At 33.4% G+C, this 24,413-nt stretch overlaps 1 protein-coding gene across 1 annotated transcript; it reads left to right on the top strand.

The window, feature by feature from the left end:
* Window positions 1-7,454: 7,454 nt before the first annotated feature.
* Window positions 7,455-20,057, top strand: LOC132728683 (mitochondrial import inner membrane translocase subunit TIM14-like). The gene is made up of 7 exons (XM_060714363.1): window positions 7,455-7,642; window positions 9,041-9,095; window positions 10,898-10,968; window positions 11,559-11,635; window positions 14,489-14,559; window positions 17,635-19,630; window positions 19,717-20,057. The coding sequence occupies exons 1-6, from the start codon at window positions 7,640-7,642 to the stop codon at window positions 17,700-17,702; spliced, it is 345 nt and encodes a 114-aa protein (XP_060570346.1). The 5' UTR covers window positions 7,455-7,639; the 3' UTR covers window positions 17,703-19,630; window positions 19,717-20,057.
* The last annotated feature ends 4,356 nt before the right edge of the window (window positions 20,058-24,413 follow it).

Genomic DNA, 24,413 nt, shown 5'->3' with positions numbered 1-24,413 from the left:
GACCTGGTTCATGTGCGCTACACTGCTCCTCAAAGTGGTGAACATTTCTATGAAGTTTCATGAAAATCCCTCCATACATGTAGGAGAGCTGAACTGATATTTACTTGAAAATTAAAATATAATTAAATTTCTATGAGAAAGTATTTACATTTTGATAAGGTAATTACTGTATGATCTTTATGAACAAATACCAAGTCTACAGAACACCATAGTTATCACAGTTAAGAATCTTGACCAATGAATGAAACATGTGTAAATAAATGTTACATTCTTTTAGAACATACTCAAGTCCAAGAAAGAGGATTATTTTATGCCCTTTGATTAAATTCTATTTTTAGAATTGAAAGTGAAAGTAGATCAAGGGGTAGTAATTGTGTAAGTCATTTATGAACAAAGTAATAACTTTGTTGTCGCCCTTTGATTAAATTCTATTTACAAAATCTGGATATTTCATCATCTTTTGAGTGACCTTGACCTTGTATATATTGACCTAAATTATATGTATCACAGCCATAGTCTTGATAATGACCATTTGTGTTACAAATCCCTCAATAAATGATGACTAAATGGTCCATATACACATCTTTCATATTTTTATCTGAACTTTGACCTCTATGTGTGACCTTGACCTTGGCCGCAAGGACCTGAATCTTGCACGCGACACTCCGCCTCACAATGGTGAACATTTGTGCCAAGTAATATTGAAATCCCTCTATACATGTGGAAGTTTTGCTCCGGACAAGCATTTTTCAATGAGCTCTAAGTGTGACCTTGACCTTTGACCTACAGACCTGGTTCATGTGCGCGACACTGCTCCTCATAGTGGTGAACATTTCTTTGAAGCTTCATTAAAATCCCTCCATACATGTAGGAGATATGCTCCGGACAAAATTGGACGCCGCCCGCCCGACCGCCAGGGGCGTTCACATAATACGTCCCGTTTTTCAAACGGGCGTATAAAAATAAGACAGAAAAAAATGTAAAAATTTGACATTAATCAAAATAACCGTCCATCTTCTCTGGAGTCATGGTCCCGTCCTATCATACTCGCTGCCTGTCCCAATCTATGGTCCGCCTTAGTCAAGTCTGCCTTGTCTCACCTCGTCCTTAAACACCAGGACCCACCAGGGTTCTCGGGGACGCTTATTTCGGCATCCCGGTACGCATGTTTATTACAGCTGGACGCAAATATTTCAGAGCAAGGATTCCACGTACGCTTAATTTTGCCTGAGGACGCATAAACATTACCGATTGTTTAGAACCACAATACACACATCAGCGCGTGTCAGTCTATAGGTAGGCGGTCCTATGCACATCGACCCGTGAAGCGATTAGCCAATCTTCCCATCATTATCAGACTAATGTTTACACGCGCTGTACAGGTAATTACCAGATATAACACAAGGTGATAATTTTATATCTTTGATCAACAGTTGATTGGAAATTAGCGAACTTTACCGACAAAAGGATAAAATTATCGACAATTTACGACGCAAGTTTAAAGACTGTTTTCTCAAATTACAAATGACTTAGAATGAATGTAATTTTGAATGATGTCGAATATTTTCGGCATTTTCTAGGCGCAATTTTGCTTTAGTTTCATTCTAGCAAAAACATTCTATAAGTGTATTAAGAATTTAAGATATTGTGCTGAAATTCCAGGACAACAAATCAAAATACACATACGCTTTTTCTTGATATTTAGATTCTATCCGAAAATTGATACCGAACATCGGCGAATTCACGTCGCCAGAAAGCCCTAAAATTTCGCAAAAATTCTCTCAGTTTCCAAGCCCAAACATGTGAATGAATTGTTCTTTTTATTATTTAATCAACATTAATCTTTTAAAAATATCGATCTTCATTTTGCCCCTTTTGAAAGATATTTGCTAAAATAATTGTCGATCGGATGAATCTCTTACACACTGTGTGAAGCTGTACACGATTTTCCTATTCATTCCGCTAAACGCTGCCCATATACATTTACGTTTTTTTTACAAATATAAACTTTTTGTCTTTAGAGTGGACTTATCTAACCAGAATAAAATTTGATTTGGTATAAAAGTGAAAAAAAAAACAAACGATTTCCATGTGTTGATGTATTATAATGAAATAATTTCATAATAAATATTAACAACAAAACAATAATTATACTATGTAGTTCAGAGTTTCTTTTGAATAACTATAAACTTTGAAAGTCTCTTAAAGATTCAAAATATCAGCAATGCTATTATGAGCATTGAATGACTAATCTGTAAACTTATTAATTGCGACGCGCTTTTGGACTCCATGTTTTTCAGGGTTGGGAGTCCATGGACTCCATGTTTTAAAGTCCTAGTGAGAACCCTGACCCACCCTTTAAGAGGAACCAGAACTTTGATATATCAACAGATCAAGTAAAGCCAAAAATCATACGATAGCCTTTGCTCTCTTTGTCAAGTTGCTACAAGATAACAGAAGTCCTATTCTCTCCCTTACCAGTTCCTTCCCGGACAGTTCCCCTCAAAATTTGAAATATGCAGACTTTTCTCCCCCAAATTAGGGAGAGCACAGTCAGGGAGGTAACGTCAGGAGAGGAAATGGTAAGGGATAGAATAGTCTTGACTACATGTACCTTGTCTGCTTGTTGCAATATGCTTGAAATATCACCATTTGATAGACAAACTTCAAAGTTTTCGACCTAACAACGTCTATCTATCTATCGTTATATACTGCAACACCTTCTTTCGAGTATTATGTGCAGGTTCATTTCATTTCATGATTGTAGGAATATACCTGATCAGTGTCTTCTATCCTTTAAACAAAATTTCCCATTTCTTCGACTTGGGCAAAATAAATAGTTAAATAAGGCTGTTCTAAGTCCTCCTAATGCAACCATGCCTGTAGGGCTTGGGTGTGCAAACCTTACACGAACAGAATCATGATATGACACACGTTTAATTTTAGCATTGAAATTTAAAATAAATGCCTAAACTGTTAAAACAATCGTGACTTTCTCATGGGCAGCGGCCATTTTACTTTGCTAAATACCGTTGTGCCGTACTATAATGGATATACTTTGGTAAGCAAAGAGTTTTAGATTTTGCAAAACAATATAGATTATATACAGATTGTTGAAACTTATACACAACCTGAATGAATCATAAAATGCCAATTGAGAAAATGTAGATTCCTAAATATAGATATAAACTTGCGAATACGTACTTTATGCGAGTCAAACTAACTTGGTGACGAATTTTACTATAGTTATCCTAATGCATTGAAATTTGAAAATCTTATATACATATGTAAATAGTAAGAATAAACCACATTTTAAAAAATCAAACCTTGTTAATCATATTTTAATTATCTTTATCTTATTTTACAGGTACAATATAATTATCACTCATTCTCCTGTTTAAATATGTATGTTTTCTGTGTTCTGGTTGTTATATAATTACAATTTTGTATTATATGTCACATAATCTTATGAACCATGACAGTATTAGTCTACTAGAAAATTTTGTTAATGAAGCATAAATTTCGGTCAATATTTAGAATAAAGTTCTTGATGCTTGGCCTTGCACCATGTCCTGTTCTCTTTTGGTGTCCTCCTAGCTAGGCTTCCTTGCCACTGGTTCTCTTAGTTGCCGAGACATGTTGGATTTGCGTTATTGCCAAAGGGACACGGCATATAAATGTTGGGATAGCTGTAAAAAAGTAATTACTATGAAAAAAAATACTTTATTATACTATATATAATTATTATAGTCTACCACTATCCCAACCACATGTGCCGGATCCCTTTGGTTTATTGAACGGCCACCTTAATTTCCTTTTTATCTTGTTTATCATATTTTATCTTTATCTTTATTTTACGGGAAACAATAAGTGTTTTGTTTTTGTTGAGTATTTTTCTCAATGCCTTGCTCTTTAGTTATCTGCCCTCATGTATGTAAAATTTCATGGCTTTAATGTAGCTGCATGCTTCTTTTGTTTTTTTTTCTGTATTTTGTCTGCCATAAAGAAATGCTGTATACATAAGGCCTGTACTTTTGTTTTATATAATCCTTTATATGCTTTTCATGTGCTTCTTGTGTTCTCCGTGTGTGCTTTTTACTGTTCTGTATATTTGTAGAGTCATTTGTCAGTGTTTTAGTGTTAGAGTGTGTGGCAGCTGCTGATCAGCTTTTCACATATCCCATTATGGGGACAATAGTTTTTTTTACATTTTTTTACCTTTTTATTTCTACTTTTAATTTAATTCAGTATTAATAGATATATATGTATGTATGTTTTTTCTTTTCAAATAAGCTTTCCCCGTATGACTTTGTCTAGGCCAGCTCAGATCAGCAACTGTTACAGAAACATATCAAATTTTTATTTTGATGCTTGTACATATTTTACTAGTTACACCCATATTTTCATGATTGAGTATATATCAGATGCTGCTACTGATATATATGCTCAAGCAACATGCTGGACTTAAGGTCAACTATATTGAAATAAGATTGAATCATTATTATAAAAAAAATCTAATTCTGATTATAGGGTTGTGTACATACTTTAAATGGAATTCTTGTAAGACGTAATATTCTGTGATGTTTGATTTTAGTGTTATATTAGCTTTTAATTAATTAATATTATCTTATCCATAATTATATGTGCTTATAAATCTTATTTGTTTTACAGAGTCACTCATAAATGTACATTGATCTTCTTGATCCTTTTATATATTTTCTTTTAAACAGATTGTTTGTTTGCATTGTTAAAGGATAGTCTGTTATGTCGGAAAATAGCTTATATAGCTAATGTTTATATGTTTTATGTAACCGACTATAAATAAAGATTATCTTATCTTATCTTAATATAATGATCAATATAATGATATATATGATTCTCCTGTATATTTTTCTGTGTTCTGGTTGTTACAATTTTATTTTTTATGTCATATAATCTTATGAACCATGACAGTATTGAATAAATCTTGAAATCTTCAAAATATACAATAGATGATACAAGACAGTTATGTTCAATAGTTATGAAACATAATCTTAATTAAATCAAATGTCCAGAATGATTATCTCAAAATGAATAATTAGCTAAACAGATTCTTTTTCCTAATTCTATATAAATTCATAATTAACATACCAATTTTAATTATGAACATCAAGAAGTATCAATATCTATATATCTATCTTCCATATAGTCAAACCCCTGCTGGGGACCTAGACTTGACGCGCGTCAACTGACAAGAATGTTAGTAAAAGAGCTGAAATAAAAGAAAATAAAAGTAATGGAAATGGGTATGTTGTTAAAAACAGGTTAAAAACAGAGAAGGTATTTTAGGGAGACGTATGTTCAATCCGGCTTACAGCCTGACTGAACTCGGGGCCAGACAAGTTTATGATATCAGGTGGTAAAGCATTCCAGTGGACTATTGTTCTGGGAAAATGAATTTATTATAGTATCTGTTTTAAGGTTTGGACTTGTTGGAAATGCATGGGGATGGGATGTTCTAGATGAATCTTGTAAGAGGGATGATATATTTTGGGGAAAGGGATAGCTACCTGGTCATGCAAGATGTTGTGAAACATGACCAGGCGTTGGTCAATACGCCGAGGGTCAAGGCGCCTCCTTTGCTGAAGTGAAGTCATCATGTCAGTGACACTTGACATACGGCCAAAGTTCATGTTTGACCCACCTAGCAAACCCTTTTCTGGACGGACTCTATCTGCGTCAATGAGAGTTCCTGTGTAGGGGGACCAGACCGGGGGAGCTGTGACTCAAGCTGGGGGTCTGACAAGTGTCTTGTATGCGGTTGACTTTAACCTTTCTGAGTGAACTTTGATGTTTCGGCGTAGAAAACCAAGTGTTTGATTCGCCTTTGTTGTAATGTTGTTTATGTGTTTGTTCCATGTTAGATCATTTGATATCTTGTAATGCCAAGGTTATTTTGCAGATGGAACTGTTTCTAATGTTGGTGTTATGTAGAAGGCTTTATTGTGTTGGAATGACTTGTTTTTCGTTTTGTGATTTGGATAACCTGGCATTTCGATGGCATTAAATTGCATGGTCCCATTTTGTCCTCCCATTGTTCAAGTTGGTGTAAGTCATGTTGCCAGTAAGCTAGAATGAGAAGCGACAGTCAGAGATAGAATAGATGGCCGTGTCATCAGCAAATAGGCGGACTTTAGAAGATTGGACATATTCAGGGAAGGTCATTGGTGTATATAAGAAATAAAGAGAGGTCCGAGGACCGAGCCCTGGGGAACATCGGAGGAGACGGTTGGTATGGAGCTGGATGTGGCAGCCATTTACCACACCACGGACTGTGACCTGTTATCAAGAAAACCTTTGATCCATTAAGAGTTTGACCCCAATGCAGCTTATACAGAAGTTTTCATGGTTGACCATATCAAAGGCCTTAGAGAAGTCAAGAAGGATTAAGTCTATTTGGCTTCTTTGATTTACTGACTGTTAGGATATCATCTATAAGCCTTAATAGTTGGATTGGCATGACCTTTTTTCTCGGAAACCACTACTGCAAATTCATAGAACAAGTTGATGCTAGTAAGGTGCTTTGTTATACTTAGAGGTGACAATGTGTTCCAGGGTTTTACACCAGATACAGGTAAGAGAGATAGGGCGATAGTTGGCTAGCTGGGGTCTGACTTGCTACCTTTTTAAATACAGGGGCGACATTTGCCATTTTCAGATGTCTGGTTAGAGGTGCTGGACTGCCAGTGAATTTCTGGAAAAGTTTGGACACTATAGGGGCTAATTCTTTTACTGGTATTTGTTAGCACAATGGGTCTAATTTGATCAGGTCCTGCAAGCCTTTGCCAGCTGATTAGATGGGGGTTGAGGTTTTTTAAGAAGCTTCTCAAACAACCTTTTACAGAAAATATCAATAATCACGCATGGGGTTATGGGGGCTAAATGATGTGTGGGGAACCTCTCTACCTGTATCTGCCTGATCCTGTACCTTCATATCAGCAAGTAATTTAAGAGAAACAGGGGATTTAGAAGTGAAAACTGATTGAAATTGTTAATTTAGTACTGTTGCCTTGTCTTGATCTGATGTATACAGTTTGTTGTGTTTTTTTCAGTGAGTCAATGCCGAAAGAATCTTGTTTTGAGTGTTTTAATAGTGAATATAGCTTTTTGGTGTTTGGTCTGGTTTGTGTTTGTTCATGTTCTTGAGAGATGTTGTTGTTAATGTTTAGTATATCTTCTAAGTAATTTTGATAGGCTAACTTAGTTTCTTTTCTGCTGAGATGTTTAATGCTGAGATATTTTTCTCTAGATTTATATCGTTGTATTAATGGGAATAAAGTTGTGAGGAACTCTCTGCAAATATTGCACAAATGCAAAAAGTTCTCCCAAAAAATAGGAGAACAACCAGGGAAGGAACTGGAGGGAGAGACGTGAAGAGAGACGAAACTTTCTATTACGGCACGGCACAGAAATTAGCATAGAAAACGTTTCGCACTTTATCAATAAAATATTTCGTAAGATTTTAAGGACAAACTAACAAAAGTTTACATAAAATTTCTATATCAATATAGCGAAAACAAAAATTTAATATACATTGGTGTAAGCATTTACTTGTGAATAAGATATTGTCAACTTAAGAAATACCTGACATTTATCAAATATGGTAAGTTTTGATTGACTCGTCCTCAAAAGTATTCGTACTAAGAAAATGCAGGGGCATGATTTTTTTTTTATCGAAACGGTAATTTTTGTGGGTTCTCAAATTCGTGAATTTTCATTTTCTTGTTATAAAATAAATAACCAAATGCAAAGTTAACTTTACTTATGACATTATTATTATTAATGTCAAAGACATCTTTAAAGTCAATTAGATAGACATAATTTTAACAGTTTAATAAGTTGATATTAATGCACTGGGTCCGAATATTTACTCGATTATGTCAAGTATTCTGGTTAACACAGTCAAGTAGCCTACAATGATCAAGTAGTCCCAACGATGAATTTTTGTGGTTTTCGTTTAGTCCAACTAATTGTACTGCGCGACGAGATATTGTGCTATTTTCGTGTCTGGGCAATATCTCGCCTCGTTAAAGCGAGATTCTGCCCCAGAACGAAAATATCTCAGAATCAAGCTTTGGCACGTCAATATATTTTGACTAGTTTTCATTGGCAGGTCAATCTACAAATTCAAGACCCATGGAAATTTTATCCTAATAAATACATATATATATATGCAATGATCATTTGTGACAACAAATTGAATACATATAGTTGACTTTTCTTTTAAGTTTCTTAAATACATGTATCGCAAACCTAAACTATTTATGGATTTAATCTGTTACTAATCTGATTAACTGTATACCTTCAAAACACAATAATTGGCCAGAAAAGCACCGATACAGGTTTGTTTTTATATAGAATAGAGACATGATTATAAGTACATGTATTTGTTAGGATAAAATTTCCATGGGTCTTGAATTTGTAGATTGACCTGCCAACAAAAACCACAAAAATTCCTGCTCCGCGAATAATAGTGATTTTGCAGTAATTGAAAACATCCAGCTCTCCTTTGAGTGTTTCATTTAAATAATTAAATGCAACACTGTTATGAATAAATCAATGTTTCTAGATCTTTCAGCATAATTTTTTTTTTAAAACTCAGTGTGATATTAAGTTATTATAACCATTATCTGGACAGTTGGCAAATGTATTACAAAATTATATCTAACTTTTGAATTAGAAAAAAATAGTATTAATCTATTATTACATTTTTGAAATTTCACACCTGACAGGTCAACCATATTTAAAATGATTTCCTAGTCATAAGGTATTGACCTCAATTGAGTTTTTGTGATCAGAAATCAGTGATGTGAAATAGCATGTTATGCTTCAGTTGATTATAAGATACTGGCAAAGTGACTTAACACCTTAATATCAGGGTTTCAAAAAAACAACTTGGAAACAAATTATGAATATGATATAAATAATGTACTTTTGTGTATTTTCAGCCTGGAACTGGATTGATATTTGATATAAATAATGTACTTTTGTGTATTTTCAGCCTGGAACTGGATTGATATTGGCAGGGCTTGGACTCGCAGCAATTGGATATGGGGGTATGCTTGTTTCATTTTTATTTTCAGCATTTCAGACCTTATATTTGAGTCTTGTATAAAAGCAGGCCTCGACATTAGCGGTGGTCCGTTGGTCCGAGACCACTTGATTTTGGCAAGGACCACCTAATTTTAAAACCCACTGGTCCGTCGGACCACTTGAATTTTCTGGTTGATGCAAGGCTCATTTGGGAGAATGGCGATTTGGTCAAAAACATGTTATATAATTTTGTTTAAAATCTATATGGTTCATTAATCTCTGATTAGTTCAAGAAGTTCTAAGTCATCAATAACTTTCATTTTAAGTCGCTAAAATTTTGTTTATGCAAGTTAAAAGAGTTAAGAATTTGTGATATAAATTTAGGTACAAAATCCATTCAAATGGTGCTAGTAATTATGCATCGTCTGATAACCACGGCGGAACCATTAACATTTATGTTATGTTACATGTTAATCAACCGTGAGTATCCGATGATGGTAATTATATGATATAGGATAAACTTAAATTTCAGATACTTGAATAACGGCAGCAAACTAAAGGTACTGGAAAAAATACATCTAGTAATTCTATGCTATTTATCTTTATTTTAACTGTTTAAAGATAAGAGATCTGTTTCTTCTCGAGTTAAAATTATTTTAAAAGGTTAAAAATACCCAATGTCATAAATGAATATCAACCAGCAAGGAACAGGGAGGTAAAATTCTGTATTATAAATCTGTGAGAAAAATAAGATAAATTATAGTAAATAATAACGTACATTGTCATTATTTTAATAATTTAGATATTTCCTTGTTTTCAAAAACAAGGATAAGATAATTTATTAGTTCCATTAAAAATGTTAATCCATAAAAGATACTATGTTATTATTATGATTATAAGACGTACCACGTACCAGCAATGAATATTTGAATAACAGTAAGAAAATAACAGACACAAATGGCTTCACTATTCCCTAACTTGAGTTGAGGGAGAAATCACTTTAATATAAAAGTTAACATAAATAAGAGCTCTGTTGTGTTTTTTTGACTGAAACAAATAACTCTACGATAAAATACCTACTGACTTGCTCTCCCTTTTCTGATTAGATGAAAAATTTATATCTAAAAATATCTGTTTTCTTTAAAGGTTAATAATACATCTTTGTCATAAAGTTTAAACATTTTTTTCTACATTTGCAGTAAAATGACATAATAAAGATTACTGACCACCTGACTTCTGGAAGGACCACCTAACTTTCAAATCTAGTGGTCCGGCGTACCACCTGCTAAAAAAGTTAGTGTCGAGGCCTGATAAAAGTCAAATATTTGTAAGCTGTCAAGAGGGTTTTGATTCCCCTACATTTTGCTGGGGCCCTTCTTTTCGCCACCTTTTTCTAGCTCTCTGAGCATTAAAATAGAGAATAACATGTAACATGCTTAGAACTGTCTTTTCAAATCAATCAGGTGAGGCTGATATGGGTTGGAAGCAGATTGACAAAAGCAAGGGTAGGGCCGATTGCTACTATTGTAAGGACTTGGGGCCCAACCCTTTTGCTATTTGTTATTTCGAAATCAATTTGTTTCTCTGTATATTTACAAAGAAGATAAAAATATATGTTTTTTTCTTTAATTATGACTAATATCAACTCAAATATCAGTATCAGTTATTCCAGAACATACAAAAGACATGATATTCAGATTCAGTTACAGAAATGTTGTGGAAATGGATTAAAATGAAAGATATCAAATGATATAAAATTTCTCTTAACCATTTTAATATATTAATAAGACTGATATTATGTAGTTGATGTTTCTGTATTTTTCAGGTCGCTTTTTAAAAAGATATGCCAAAAATGCTGAGAATCTTTACAAGAAAGTAGAAACTCTTCAGTCTGGGGTAAAAATATGCGTTTATAATTGATATGTGTTTATAATTGAATTGCTCATAAACTTTGAGGAAATCATTCATACAAAGTTTGACATATATCAAAATATTTTGCTAATTTTTGCCAAGATGACATTTAAATTACTGAACAAAAATATTACAACTTAAATTTTACTGATTTTGAAATGCCTTGGAATTTGTCTTTTACTAAATATTTAAAGATATACTATGCTCATCTTTTAGTAAAATAATCTAAAATATTCAAATAAATTTATTGAAATCCATGAAATACTTACTGAATGTTTTTACTTTGAGTTAAAAAGTGTTCACATTTTGTATTGAAAGCTGCATTCCCTATGATAGGTCAAGTGATGTTGGTCTTTTCTTAAAAAAAAATGACAGTTTTTTTAATGACACTATATATTCATATTGTGACCACTTATAGTGTATAGTGAAATATTCCTGTTAAATTGGAACATAAAAGCTGTTAATGAGCTTCTCACATGTTTTCTGGATTGTAATTTTCCAAGACATATAACTCTGACATGGACTTAATTTTATATGATATCAGAATTGATTTGTATTTCTGTATCTTATTGCAGGCCTTAAGTGGGTATTACCGTGGTGGTTTTGAACAGAAGATGACCAAAAGAGAAGCATGTCTTATTCTTGGAGTAAGGTAGGAATTCAGGAGAAAATGAAGTGATGTTATGTTTAATAACTTTCAATAGGACTAATTTATCTGATATCATGATTATCTCCCTTATTAAAATTTTTTTTTTAAACATATTTATTTAAGCTTGATTGCGAAACAAGTTCTTGCAACTTATTTTAATCACTTTCGGGTCCGCTTACTGGAGCTTACTGGTCTTAACCTGTATGAAGAAACATCATCGTGACCCGATTAGGGCTTGAACCCATGATCCATGGGTTGAAAGGCAGACACCTTTACCACTAGGCCATCACTCCCCTAGATGCATTTGTTTTGTGTTGCATTCTGTATGTGAAAAAAGAATTTGATAAATATTGTTAAAGGCAGTAATTTTTGTATGTGAGAGAATTAGGATTCTGTCTCAGTTAGTGAAATAAAAACATAACTGAGGATATGCTGTAAGGGACAAAATGTGAAAAATAATGCAGGAATTGTGCAAAGGTACACTTATTGATTTCTTTCAATTTTTATTTACTATAAAATATTTTGGATTTGTTCATTTCATCCATATATTGCTGAGATATATGAGTTTTTTTGTACATTTTTATGCCCCCACAGAATGGGAGCATATAGCGTTGCACTTGTCCGTCCGAGTGTCCGTCCGTCCGTATGTCTGTCCGTACGTCCCGAAATCTTGTGAACGCAACTCCTCTTAAACCAGATGGCAGATTTTGCTTAAACTTCCAGGGATGAACAACTTTAATGTGTAGATGGCAGTAAAGGAAGGAATTTTTGCTGCGACCAAATTTCACAGAATTATGGCCCTTTGTTGATTTTTTCACTATATACTATGTAGAAATTTTGTGAACGCAACTCCTCTTAAACCGGATGGCAGATTTTGCTTAAACTTCCAGGGATGAACAACCTTAATGTGTAGATGGTAGTAGAGGAAGGAATTTTTGCTGCGACCAAATTTAACAGAATTATGGCCCTTTGTTGATTTTTTCACTATATACTATATAGAAATTTTGTGAACGCAACTCCTCTTAAACCGGATGGCAGATTTTGCTTAAACTTCCAGGGATGAACAACCTTAATGTGTAGATGGTAGTAAAGGAAGGAATTTTTGCTGCGACCAAATTTCACAGAATTATGGCCTTTTGTTGATTTTTTCACTATATACTATGTAGAAATTTTGTGAACGCAATTTCTCTTAAACCGGATGGCAGATTTTGCTTAAACTTCCAGGGAAGAACAACCTTAATGTGTAGATGGTACTAAAGGAAGGAATTTTTGCTGCGACCAAATTTAACAGAATTATGACCCTTTGTTGATTTTTAGTTTTCAACTTATGGCACACGTAGTCCAAAAAATATTTGACCTAGAGTCATAAGATTGACAGAACAGTGGCATGTGGGGGCATCCGTGTCCTATGGACACGTTTCTAGTTTATTATCTATGTTACAGATATACAGATACCCCAAAAACGAAGTTTGGGGGGGTATATAGGAGTCACCCGGTGGTCGGTTGGTCGGTCGGTCGGTCCAGACGTCCGTTGCATTTTCCTTGTCCGGAGCATAACTTGAAAACTAATGGTTGGAATTCAATATAACTACATACAATGGTCAAGCACGTTGAGAGGAAGTGCAGTGCACAAGAACCATAACTCTATCTTGACTAATTACAGAGTTATTGCCCTTTGTTACTTTTCCTTGTCCGGGCCATAACTTGAAAACTACTGGATGGAATTAAAAACAACTTCATACAATTGTCAAACACAATAAGCGAAGTGCAGTGCACAAGAACCATAACTCTATCTAAAGTAATTACAGAGTTATTGCCCTTTGTTACTTTTCCATTGCTTTCTTTTGTCCGGACCATAACTTGAAGACTAATTGTTGGAATTCATTATAACTTCATACAATGGGTAAGCACATTGAGAGGAAGTGCAGTGCTCAAGAACCATAACTTCATCTTGACTTATTACAGAGTTACTGCCCTTTGTTAATTTTCCTTGTCCAGAGCATGACACGGAAACTACTGGTTGGAATTCAAAACAACTTCATACAATGGTCAAGCACAATAAGGGGAAGTGCAGTGCACAAGAACAATTACTCCATCTTGACTTATTACAGAGTTATTGCCCTTTGTTACTTTTCCATTGCTTTTTTTGTCCGGAGCATAACTTGAAGACTAATGGTTGGAATTCAATATAACTTCATACAATGGTCAAGCACATTGAGAGGAAGTGCAGTGCACAAGAACCATAACTCCATCTTGACTAATTACAGAGTAATTGCCCTTTGTTACTTTTCCTTGTCCAGAGCAAACCTTGAAAACTACTGTTTGGAATTCAATACAACTTCATACAGTTGTCAAGGACATTAAAAGGAAGTGCAGTGCACAAGAGGGGTTAACTCCATTTTGACAAAATACAAAGTTACTACCCTTTGATACTTTTCCTTGTCCGGAGCATAACTTAAAACGTACTGGTTGGAATTCAAAACAACTTCATACAATGGTCAAGCACAGTAAGAGGAAGTGCAGTGCACAAGAACTATAACTCCATCTTCAGTATTTATAGAGTTATTGCCCTTTGTTCCTTTTCCTTGTCTTTCTGGACATATTACAGAGTAATTCAATAAAACTTCATCAATGGCCAACCACATTGAAATAAAATGCAACATACAAGAACCACAACTATCTTTAATTGCCCACAACCATAACTCTATATTTCAATTCTTTTACAAGGTATTCTGTTACTAGTAACATCCTCATTTCCGAAGCAGTCTTGTGGGGGTATTAATCACATTTAGTGATAGTTCTAGTTTAGATTGAAATCATGATGTACTTTAATTTAGATTTACTTTATTCTTTCAGCCCATCCTCTTCACAAGCAAAAATTAAGCAGGCTCATAAAAGAATTATGCTTTTAAATCATCCTGATAGAGGTAAGCAAATGCATAGTTTAATCTTTCTTTTTGAAAGTCTAATTTGATTGCCTATAAATATTTCAGAATTATCTGTATTTGGGTTGAAAATAGTATAATGGTGCCTCATATTTCCGTGGTACCCATGATTCCAAGGTATAGGTCATACACAACCTCAAGTGGTTCCTAGACATTATGCACCTGCCAGGAGTTTTACTTTTACTTGTTTATTGCATTTTTATCAAAATTGTACATTTATGACTGAGAAAACATATTATTTTATTCAGATTAAAAGCAAAGTAAATTATTTCACCATTTTAATTTTCATACCTTTTAAGACAATTGTCTTTGTTAAACAACCGTTGAGATATTAGATAAATGCTATAGAGACAATCCCCACTTTCAGACAAGGCTAGGTATTGATATACTAAAGAAAAAAAGATTACTAGGGGTTTTGCTTTTGAAACTCTTAAAATGATATTTGCCTTAGAAATATGAGAACACAACTTTACTCACTAGGCAGCAGATGGGTGTTAATTGCCATGTTGTGTACATAATTGCTTATATGCAAACATTTAAATGGAATAAACTATAATGTTATTGATATGTCTTTCATACAATTAACTGTTAACAAAGTATACCTGATGAAGACTTTTGAGTCGAAACCTTGTATATTTAAAAAAAAACAAACAATTACATTTTTAATTGAAACTGGAGTTAATTTCTATACTGTGAATTCACTTAAATTCGTGGGCATGAAATTTCGTGGTTTTATCAAAAAGGGCATTTTCGTGGGTTCTTAAATTCGTGGATTTTTGTTTTCTTGTTAAAAAAAATTCAGTAACCTTATGCAAAATAATCTTAAACTTAATTGCCGAACATTTTTACTTACAACATGTACATATCTTTACTTGTCAATAAATTTAATCCTTGCCTCTGGGCATAACTAATATAGCACAGTTACTGCCGATAATTGACTGCAATTAACACATTTATGTGACATGATATACACACTGCCCCTGTAATTCGCCAATGTAAACATCGCATAATTTATACGACACCTTGCAGGTTTAAACCAGTGAGTTTACATATTTGACAATAACTACACGCAATGTCACAGCGACTGTGTACATTTACATGCATATAAATTAATCATGGTAAATAACACGAGTATGTGTGGATCTTGTATACCTTGTAAAAGTCGGTGGCGTCTTTGATGTTGACGGAATAGCATTCGCACAAATACAGATTAAAATTCATATAAACTGGATCATTCAAAACAACAAAAGAATGTACAATAAATCTGTTTTAGCGATCATATTATTTATAGTTTTGTGTACTTACGACATTAATATCAAAGACTTTTTTTAATAAATAAGAGCAAACTGACAATTTTTATTAGCGCTAATTATTGCACTGCCTGGGTTCCCATATTTACTCGATTATGTCAAGTATTCTTGTTGACACAATCAAGTCCTAGTAGACTACAATGATCAAGTACATATATGCGACATTTATGACAATAAATTGAGGACATATAATCGAGTTTTCTTTCAAGTTTCTTAAATATTGTGAACGGATTTAATATGTCACTAACCTGATTATCTGTCTGTATATACATCCATTTCACAAAATATCGGTCGGAAAAGAGCCGACGCATGTTTGTAATATATAGAACAAAGACTGGGTAAGAAGAATTTGTTGGGATAAAACTTCTTGGGATCTTAAATTCGTGGATTGACTTACCCACGAAAACCACGAAAATTCGTGTCCCACGAATAATAATGAGTTTACAGTATTCAAACTTACATACAATTAACAACATATTTTCCATTTATTTATTGTTTTTACTTTTGTTGTCTGTGTTAAACAGTTAAGTACCACGGAAATATGAGGCACCGGTTTATATTGGACAGTTAAGTACCACAGAAATGTGAGGCCCCGGTTTATATTGGACAGTTAAGTACCATGGAAATATGAGGCACCGGTTTATATTGGACAGTTAAGTACCACGGAAATATAAGGCACCGGTTTATATTGTCTTTCTCCCTGACATGATAATTCATGTATTCAATAGGACATGATTATCTAATTTAATGTTATTTGTTATTGAAAGTCTTATTCGGAAATATCCGTTATTCAAAATCTTACATTTTTATTCTCTGCTACTTACTAGCCCTTTTCTATCCGTCCGTCAAATTGAGCAAACAAGAGGACATGTTCTGGGTACCTTACAATAAATTGTGTTCATACCATAAGTGCATAATTATTGTTTTGTACTTCATATATCCTTAATGGATAAATTTTAACAAAGGAGGTACACATTTAATGTAGAGCTGTCATTGATTCAGTGCAAAGCATATCAACAATATATCGATATCAAGTGACTAAAATCTACGATACACCGATATATCGATAATATCCTATACTCACTTGTCTGTCATTCACTTTCATACCTGTTTCAATGATTTCAGTCAAAAACATGTTCTGTACAGTGTCTTGTCCACTGCATGATTTTTTCTAGAAAATATTTTTTGTCACCATTGCTATGAAATAATTCAACTATATAACAAAAGCATAACATTAGATATAAATAACTGCTTCTGTATATATTTTGGGTGAATTTTAGAATTTCTAGACATTTAATTTATTAGTCAAAAGTATCGATTTTTTAGAATGTGTATCGATTATTGATCGGCAAAAAAATATCAATGATACATCGATATTGTCGATATCAATGACAGCTCTAATTTAATGTCCATTTGTAGAAATGTCTGTCCTGCTCATTGATGCCTTGCTGTCTGTCGTAGTGGAATGTAGGAGCATCTTTGTCCATTTTCCTAGCAGCAGATCTCTTTTCAATTATATTATTCATGAGCATACTATAAACAAAGTTTGTTTTGATAAAATACTCCAAATATACAAACAACTTGATTGTACTTTTTTTAAAAAGTTGTGGTGTTAAATTTTGCCAGTTAGTGCTTTACATACTGATTTCAAGAAAGATATTGAGTTGGTTGGCAAAACTCAGTTTGGAAATTAGGATGATTATTTTATAAATAGAAAAGATCATGATCATGTTGTCTTCTATTTCAGGTGGTTCGCCACTAATCGCAACAAAAATAAATGAAGCCAAAGATTACTTAGAGAGTAAAAAGCCATGAAAGTAGACCTCTGTGTATATGTGTATATCATCAGACTGTGATATGTCTTCCTTGTAAAGAAAATACAGAGAAAGCAGAGAACAATTGGTGAAAAAAAAACAACACTAAAACAATATGCCCAAAAATGGTGAATATGTTATTATGTAATGAATGATGGGCTTTTAGTTTTCTAAAAAATTTTATTTTTATTTTTTTACTGAACATGAAAGTCACACTAATTTGCAGTTTATGCCATTTGTATTACATGTATTTACATAAAAATAAGATAATAGACAAACATATTAATATTCATGTAACCTATTATAAATCGAAAAATACTTTATTATTTAGTCCATTTGGAATCATAGTATTTAATTTATGGATCCAGAAAGATTCTTTACATAACCGGTCCATGTTGTTTTCTATAATTTCTATAGGTAAAAGTGAAAAATCTGACAATGAGCACTTATTATCGTTTGATCCGAAATGGAACGCAACATGTGAAACTGGATTAACGTCACAATTTCTTATATCAAATCTATGTTTATTCATTCTGCATGATACATTTTGATTAGTCTGACCTACGTATTGCTTTTTACAGCCTTTACATGTAATGAGGTAAATTACATTACGCGTAGTACAGTTAACATCATTGTGTAAATCAAAAGAACTACCTGTTATGCTGCTATTAAATTGGGAACCAACAATTATATTGTTACAATGTGAACATCTACTTCGTAAACACTGGCTAGATGAAAATGTGCGATCAAGTAAAGCACTTCTCATAAGATAATCTCGAATGTTTTTAGGACGTCTATATGCTAAAATAGGTTTGAACTTGGTATGTATATTTTTAACGCTTACCTTATCAGACAAAAGTAATAGATCCCAATATTTATTTAAGATTTCACCAATATTAGGCAGAGATGTATTAAAACAGACAGTAAAAGGTTTTATTGAACTAGTATTTTTAACAACAGGACTTAGAGCATCATTTTGGGACATGCCTTCAATTTTAGTAAACGCTTTCTCAATAATAGATTTAGGATAATTTCTATCAGAAAAATATCTATTTAACGTATCTAAAGACTGCTTAAAAGTAGCGTCATAGGAAATTAATATGTTTGTCTATTATCTTATTTTTATTAACACTGTCTAATAGACATCTGTATCACTGTTGATCCATTTTAATTCATGTACCAGCTTTATTTATAGCATAAATATTTGTTTCTACATGTTATCATAGTTTTGCCGCTAAACGCCATAACGTTTTTCGCGCGTTTAATGCGTGTTCCGTTATGACGTTGCTTCCGGTAATTTTATTATGTTTTGCACTGATGAAGGCATATAGCCGAAACGTTTGCAATTAAATTTAATTACTAAATGTTCGTGTTTGTGTGGCTTGTCTGATTATGTATTTACATAGAAATAAAAGAAACATTTTTCTTGTAATATAACATATCATGGAGTTTATAGTTATCTGTACGTTGTTATATCATTAGGCTATAACCACTCTTATCATTCCCTATACCATTTTCATTTATTAACTGACATCTGATCATATTATCACTGTCATAGTAGTTTTTGGTCTTACAGCTTCCAACAATAGGTAAAATAAATTCTGTATAAACTTAGCTTGCATGTTTTGAAGAAAAATTTTAGCTGTCATGATCACTGTGATGGCTTCATTGTTGTTGTTGTTGTTCAAAGACTTTACTATTGCCCATTTCTCAAACAATTATATTAATAATAAAGGTAGCAATATTAATCCCTTGAGTACTTGCTTATCATGAAAAGAGGCAGTTGTAAGAAAAGGGGTGTAATTCTTGAAGCTATATTTTTAGAGTTTTGTCCCTTTTTTACATAGAGTTTTGTCAAAAGTTGTACGAGACCAGCATAATCACTGCATGCAGTGGTCTTTTTCACTGGTTTGGTATAAATGCCATTAGGTCAAGTTTTGTCAAAAGTTGTACGAGACCAGCATAATCACTGCATGCAGTGGTCTTTTTCACTGGTTTGGTATAAATGCCATTAGGTCAAGATTGCCTAGGTTTTAAAAAATTTAAAATAGCCTTCCCTCATTGTTAAGCCATGATGTTAGCATTTTCAAAGTGAGATGGGAAAGAACCAATCTCCATTATCAATGCATGCATGTATCTTTAAGCACTTTAAAAGTGGATAGATTTGTAATAAGATGCTAGCCAAGCGAGAAAAATACAGATAATTTGATAATTAGTTGTTATCATCAAGGCATGTACATCAATAATTTTTTGTCAAACATCATGATATGGATAAATTGTTGCTGTTTTTGATTTGTAATGAAGTGTTTTGAATCAAGGAAATGAGGTTTTGAAATAAAAAGGTTTTTGAAATATCTTTATGATTTTCTGTTTCCTTTTGGTTGCAGATATATCCCCAAGTGCCATCTCTTGATCAACGACAAAAACATCAGAATTAAAGGTTGTTTTTTTTTCAAATATTTGTGAACAGAATTGAATTAAAATTTCATAACTGACTTTGACAGTTAATGTCATTTACCAATTAAAGTTGTACTTGAATTACCTGCAGATTAGTGTTTATTTTTCACAGTAGGAATTAAATCTGCCCATTAATAAAGTTATGTCACTTTGACCAAAATTCAGTAACTTGACCTGTACCGTCAAGGTCTAACTTAAATATTCAACATCTCGGTGTCTGTCACAATTAGTGCTATTTTGACAAATTATGAATCAATTCCTAAAAAAATCAACAACTAAATTTGATAATTTGCTCTTGACGGTTACAGTTTTTAAGGTCAAAGTTATTTTTAGCTTGACTATTTTAGAACAATAAAGCTATCCTACTAACCTGATCATTGGCATCAGTTTGATCATTTATCATCTACTAAATGATATTTGCTTGTAAATTCACACACTTATTTGAAAGCATAATAGGACACTTTCCAAGGCCCATAACTCTTGCATGGATTTTGATTGATTTGTGGCCCTTTTTGAACATGAAATTTTTTGGTTAAAAAGTGTGTGCAACATGACTTTATCTTTAAAACCACTAAAGGTATTCTCTTAAAACTTAGTGCATGTCTGCGGGATCATAATTGCAGGTCATTGTCCAAGGTGTCACATGGATTTTGACAGAATTGTGGCCCCTTAAAAACTTAGAAACTCTTGGTTCAGTTTTTTAGTGCATCAATCTTCATAACTATTGAATGTATTTACATAATACTTATTCACATGAATAAAAATGTGACAGGTAACTAGTCCATTTTACTTGGTTTTGTTTCATGCGTACCTTTCCTTTGTTTTTTTAAAATTTTCTCAATTTTGAAGCTTGCACTTGCACATTTTTCATTCTGAAGCTCGCGCCCGTAGAAGGTTCCGGTGATGACGTTTGTAAGTCGATAAATTGACAGCCTTCCACGATGATACCGTTTATAAATTTTTAACACCTCACCAGTGTAGGTCTTAACATAAGCTCGAGTAAACATAGTAGATAGATGACTTATTCTCACATAATCACCAATCTGATATTATAGAGTTGTAGTGTTTTCATGTAATATTTTACAATCTGTTTGTTTTGAGCAAAATAAGTAGATAGCCGAACTTCTTCCTCGTTTCCTGAGTCAACACTAACAGGCGTTGTTCCACTCGTTCGGTGATATGTCCTGTTGTAGCCAGAAGGATTGGTAAATAATTGTAGTAATTTTTGAAGGTAAAATAACGATAGAGTTTCCGTTTTATACTTAACATTGCCCTCTCAGATGTAGATGTCTTAGTTTCATTATGTGTAGGAAAGAAACGAACTCCGTTTTCCTGAATCATTGACTTAACTTTTTAAGTCCGGATCTTGTAATATATGACAAATTGGCCAAATGTAAATACACTACATAGAACTGTATATCAGTAGTTTATTCATAATAATAAATAGCGTTTTTAGTTTGAATTTTTAATGTTGACCAAGAACATGTTTAAAATAAGATTACATTTCAAAACTCTACCTTTATCAGTCATCAGTTTTTGTAGAAATCGTCCTGACTTTGGAGGCTTTGGTTTATAAGGGGCGCAACCACACGAACTTGGAGAATGTATCTATCACAAGCAAGATGTACTTGTATCCTGAATTCCACTTCTTGAATCTTGTCAAATCCACAAATTATCTATCCTGCAACGGTCAACGTGATTCATCTGAAATCGTCTTCTGATAGGCTTATGTAGACTGTAAAAAAAGTAAACAGAAGCCCAACATGGCAAAATTGTAAAATAATACAGGCTCGGTTTGATTAAGCCTGTTCATGGATGGTACTGGAAAGTGCAAGTTACCGTCAACGCCCTCTAGCACTGACTCAAGAAAAATTCAACATTTAAACACAAAAATTGTGAAATTTTGAATTGAGAAACACCCGCAGATGTGTTCATACGGTGGTTATCATGGAACCTTCAATGTGACACAGTAGTGTCATTCCATGAAAAGCGGCGTATGGTCCCTAAGTAAAAGAATGTTTGTGACCTAAACGAGAAAACAATGGGCGGAACTAAATAAAATGGAATTTTGAAAGGGGATCTGAGATTATGAAGACAAGACGTCAAAAGACAAATTTAAAAAGTAGGCAACATATCCTAAGGGTGAGTATACAGTACTCAAGTACGAATACTGGAACCACCAAAGTTGGAAAAGGCCAAATACAAGAAACTAAAAATACCATCTTAAATGTATACACAACAATAGGGTATGAAAGAACTTTCTTATTTTATCTTATGTTAAATTGTCCTTGACTTTTCACCACATTATATAATTTCCGAGGACCAAAGAAACTACCTCCTATCGGAAGGTCGCAGTATATTATCTTTAAATATTCCTCCCACGCTGCCATGTTGACTACGCTATGTAAATGTGATCAATGATTGACAATTCAATTGAATGTGAATTTATTCATCATTATCACTGTCATCATCTACAACAACATCATCATAATCATCATCACTTTAATTCTTCCTTTGAGTTCTCCGTTTCAAATAAGTCCTTTTTATTTTTCTTCAAAACCCGTTTCACTGCATTTGGCAAAATTATTCGTTTATTGCGCAGATTATTAGTTGGTGAGTCGCATTGGCTATTAAAGGCATCCAATAAAATTCAAGCAATGCTTGATATTTGTCGAAAACTGCCTCTCTTTGAATGGCTGTGTACGTTCATCTGCGAATTCCGTAGTGTCGTCTGTGTCATCTCCGTTACCAATATATTCCTCATACAATTTGTTAAATTACCAATAGACTGCTTTTGAGACGCTCCAAAGATGCAAATAGCCTTCGTTTTCCTCAATATTTTCTTGCTGCGTTCCTTTTTTGCCCTTTTTGCTGGAGGTTCACTTCTATCAATGGGACTTGGGTGACAGATGAGGTCCAAAAAAAAAAAAAAAAAAAACTGTACAAAAAGGTTATCAAATTGAAGCAATGTTCGAGGTGGAATTTTAATCGAAGTTATCAGTATGATGCACTTAAATATAATAATAATAAGTGAGACTGGTGGTTTAATATTCACCGATTACGTAAATACTTTCTTAAAGCTAAAACAAGAGGCGTCTGGGTGGCGTGAATGGTCTGTTAAGAAGACGAGAAAAATATATTGATAATTGATATTTTTCTCGTCTTCTTGATCACATTTCTTATGCAAAGGAGGTTATAGTAAATTAATTATTCTCTAAACAAAGACAAACATAGGAATGACACTCTAGCTGTATTTGGCAGTAATTCAATATTAATCTTGTCCAAGTCAAACAACATTTCGGTAGAATTCTAAAAGGCACTGAAACGAGACTAACACTAATGTTAATTAAATATCGTGAATGTTAGAAATCCTATTTATATTTACCGAAGTAAAAAAAAATAGCTTAGATTTCCGTAATATTACTTCGTCTGATTCCGCAGTATGACGGAATCGCCCGAATTGTCACGATTGCAGCATCATGCAACAGGAAACCACCTAACCGGAACAACTTTTCCAAAAAAATCTTAGCTTAGAAAATTTTTTATCTTAAGATTAAGTCGTATTCTGAAAATGACTAAAGAAAAACTTAGCTGAGATTATTCTTAAGATTAAGTAATAAATATTTAACTTATGAAAATTCTTAAGAAAGCGGTTTTTCCGTTGCTTTAAATAGTAACGGAAGTACTCTCTGTTGACAGTAAACAGTAGTACTCTAAGGTGTTTCTTACTTTTCAACTTATTTCCTGTATCAGTGTTTACTTACTCACTGTGTTGCAAGCTGTATGGTGAAACTGCCAAGCTGGCGTACTGTCAAAGTAGTAAAGGTACTGTATGTGTCGTAACATTTTACTTGAAAATGTTTGGTTTTAATTCATATAGAAAAACGTTATGAAGAACGTGTTGAGTCTCGGAACCAGTAAGATGAATTCGTTTGTCATTATGTTTTGAGATATCTTGCACTAAACATTTACAAATGGTGAAAATGAAAATTGGATCGAGGATCTCGCATTATTTACTTTGTCTGTTTTTGTTTGTTTGGGTTTTATGTCACATCACATTGAGGTCATAGGTCATATCGCGACGTTCTGGCAGCTTTACTGGTGGAGGAAGACCTCAGGTGCCCTTCCGTGCATTATTTCAGGCACGAACGGGCACCTGAGTAGAACCACCGACGTTCCGTAAGCTAGCAGGATAGCTTCCTCACATGAAATAATCCAAAGTCCCTGTCAGGATTCGAACCCACAGCCGTGAGGG

The sequence above is a fragment of the Ruditapes philippinarum genome, unplaced genomic scaffold (genome assembly GCF_026571515.1).
Source record: "Ruditapes philippinarum isolate M1 unplaced genomic scaffold, ASM2657151v2 ctg7238_1_1_1_1, whole genome shotgun sequence".
Lineage (NCBI taxonomy): Eukaryota > Metazoa > Mollusca > Bivalvia > Venerida > Veneridae > Ruditapes > Ruditapes philippinarum.
This window is presented reverse-complemented; position numbering and strand designations above follow the sequence as displayed.

Bases quoted from the DNA above. Each gene is read 5' to 3' on its own strand.
- LOC132728683 (XM_060714363.1), top strand. The intron at 10,969-11,558 runs GTAAAAATATGC...ATCTTATTGCAG, and splicing joins TAGAAACTCTTCAGTCTGGG to GCCTTAAGTGGGTATTACCG. The intron at 14,560-17,634 runs GTAAGCAAATGC...CTTCTATTTCAG, and splicing joins TTTAAATCATCCTGATAGAG to GTGGTTCGCCACTAATCGCA.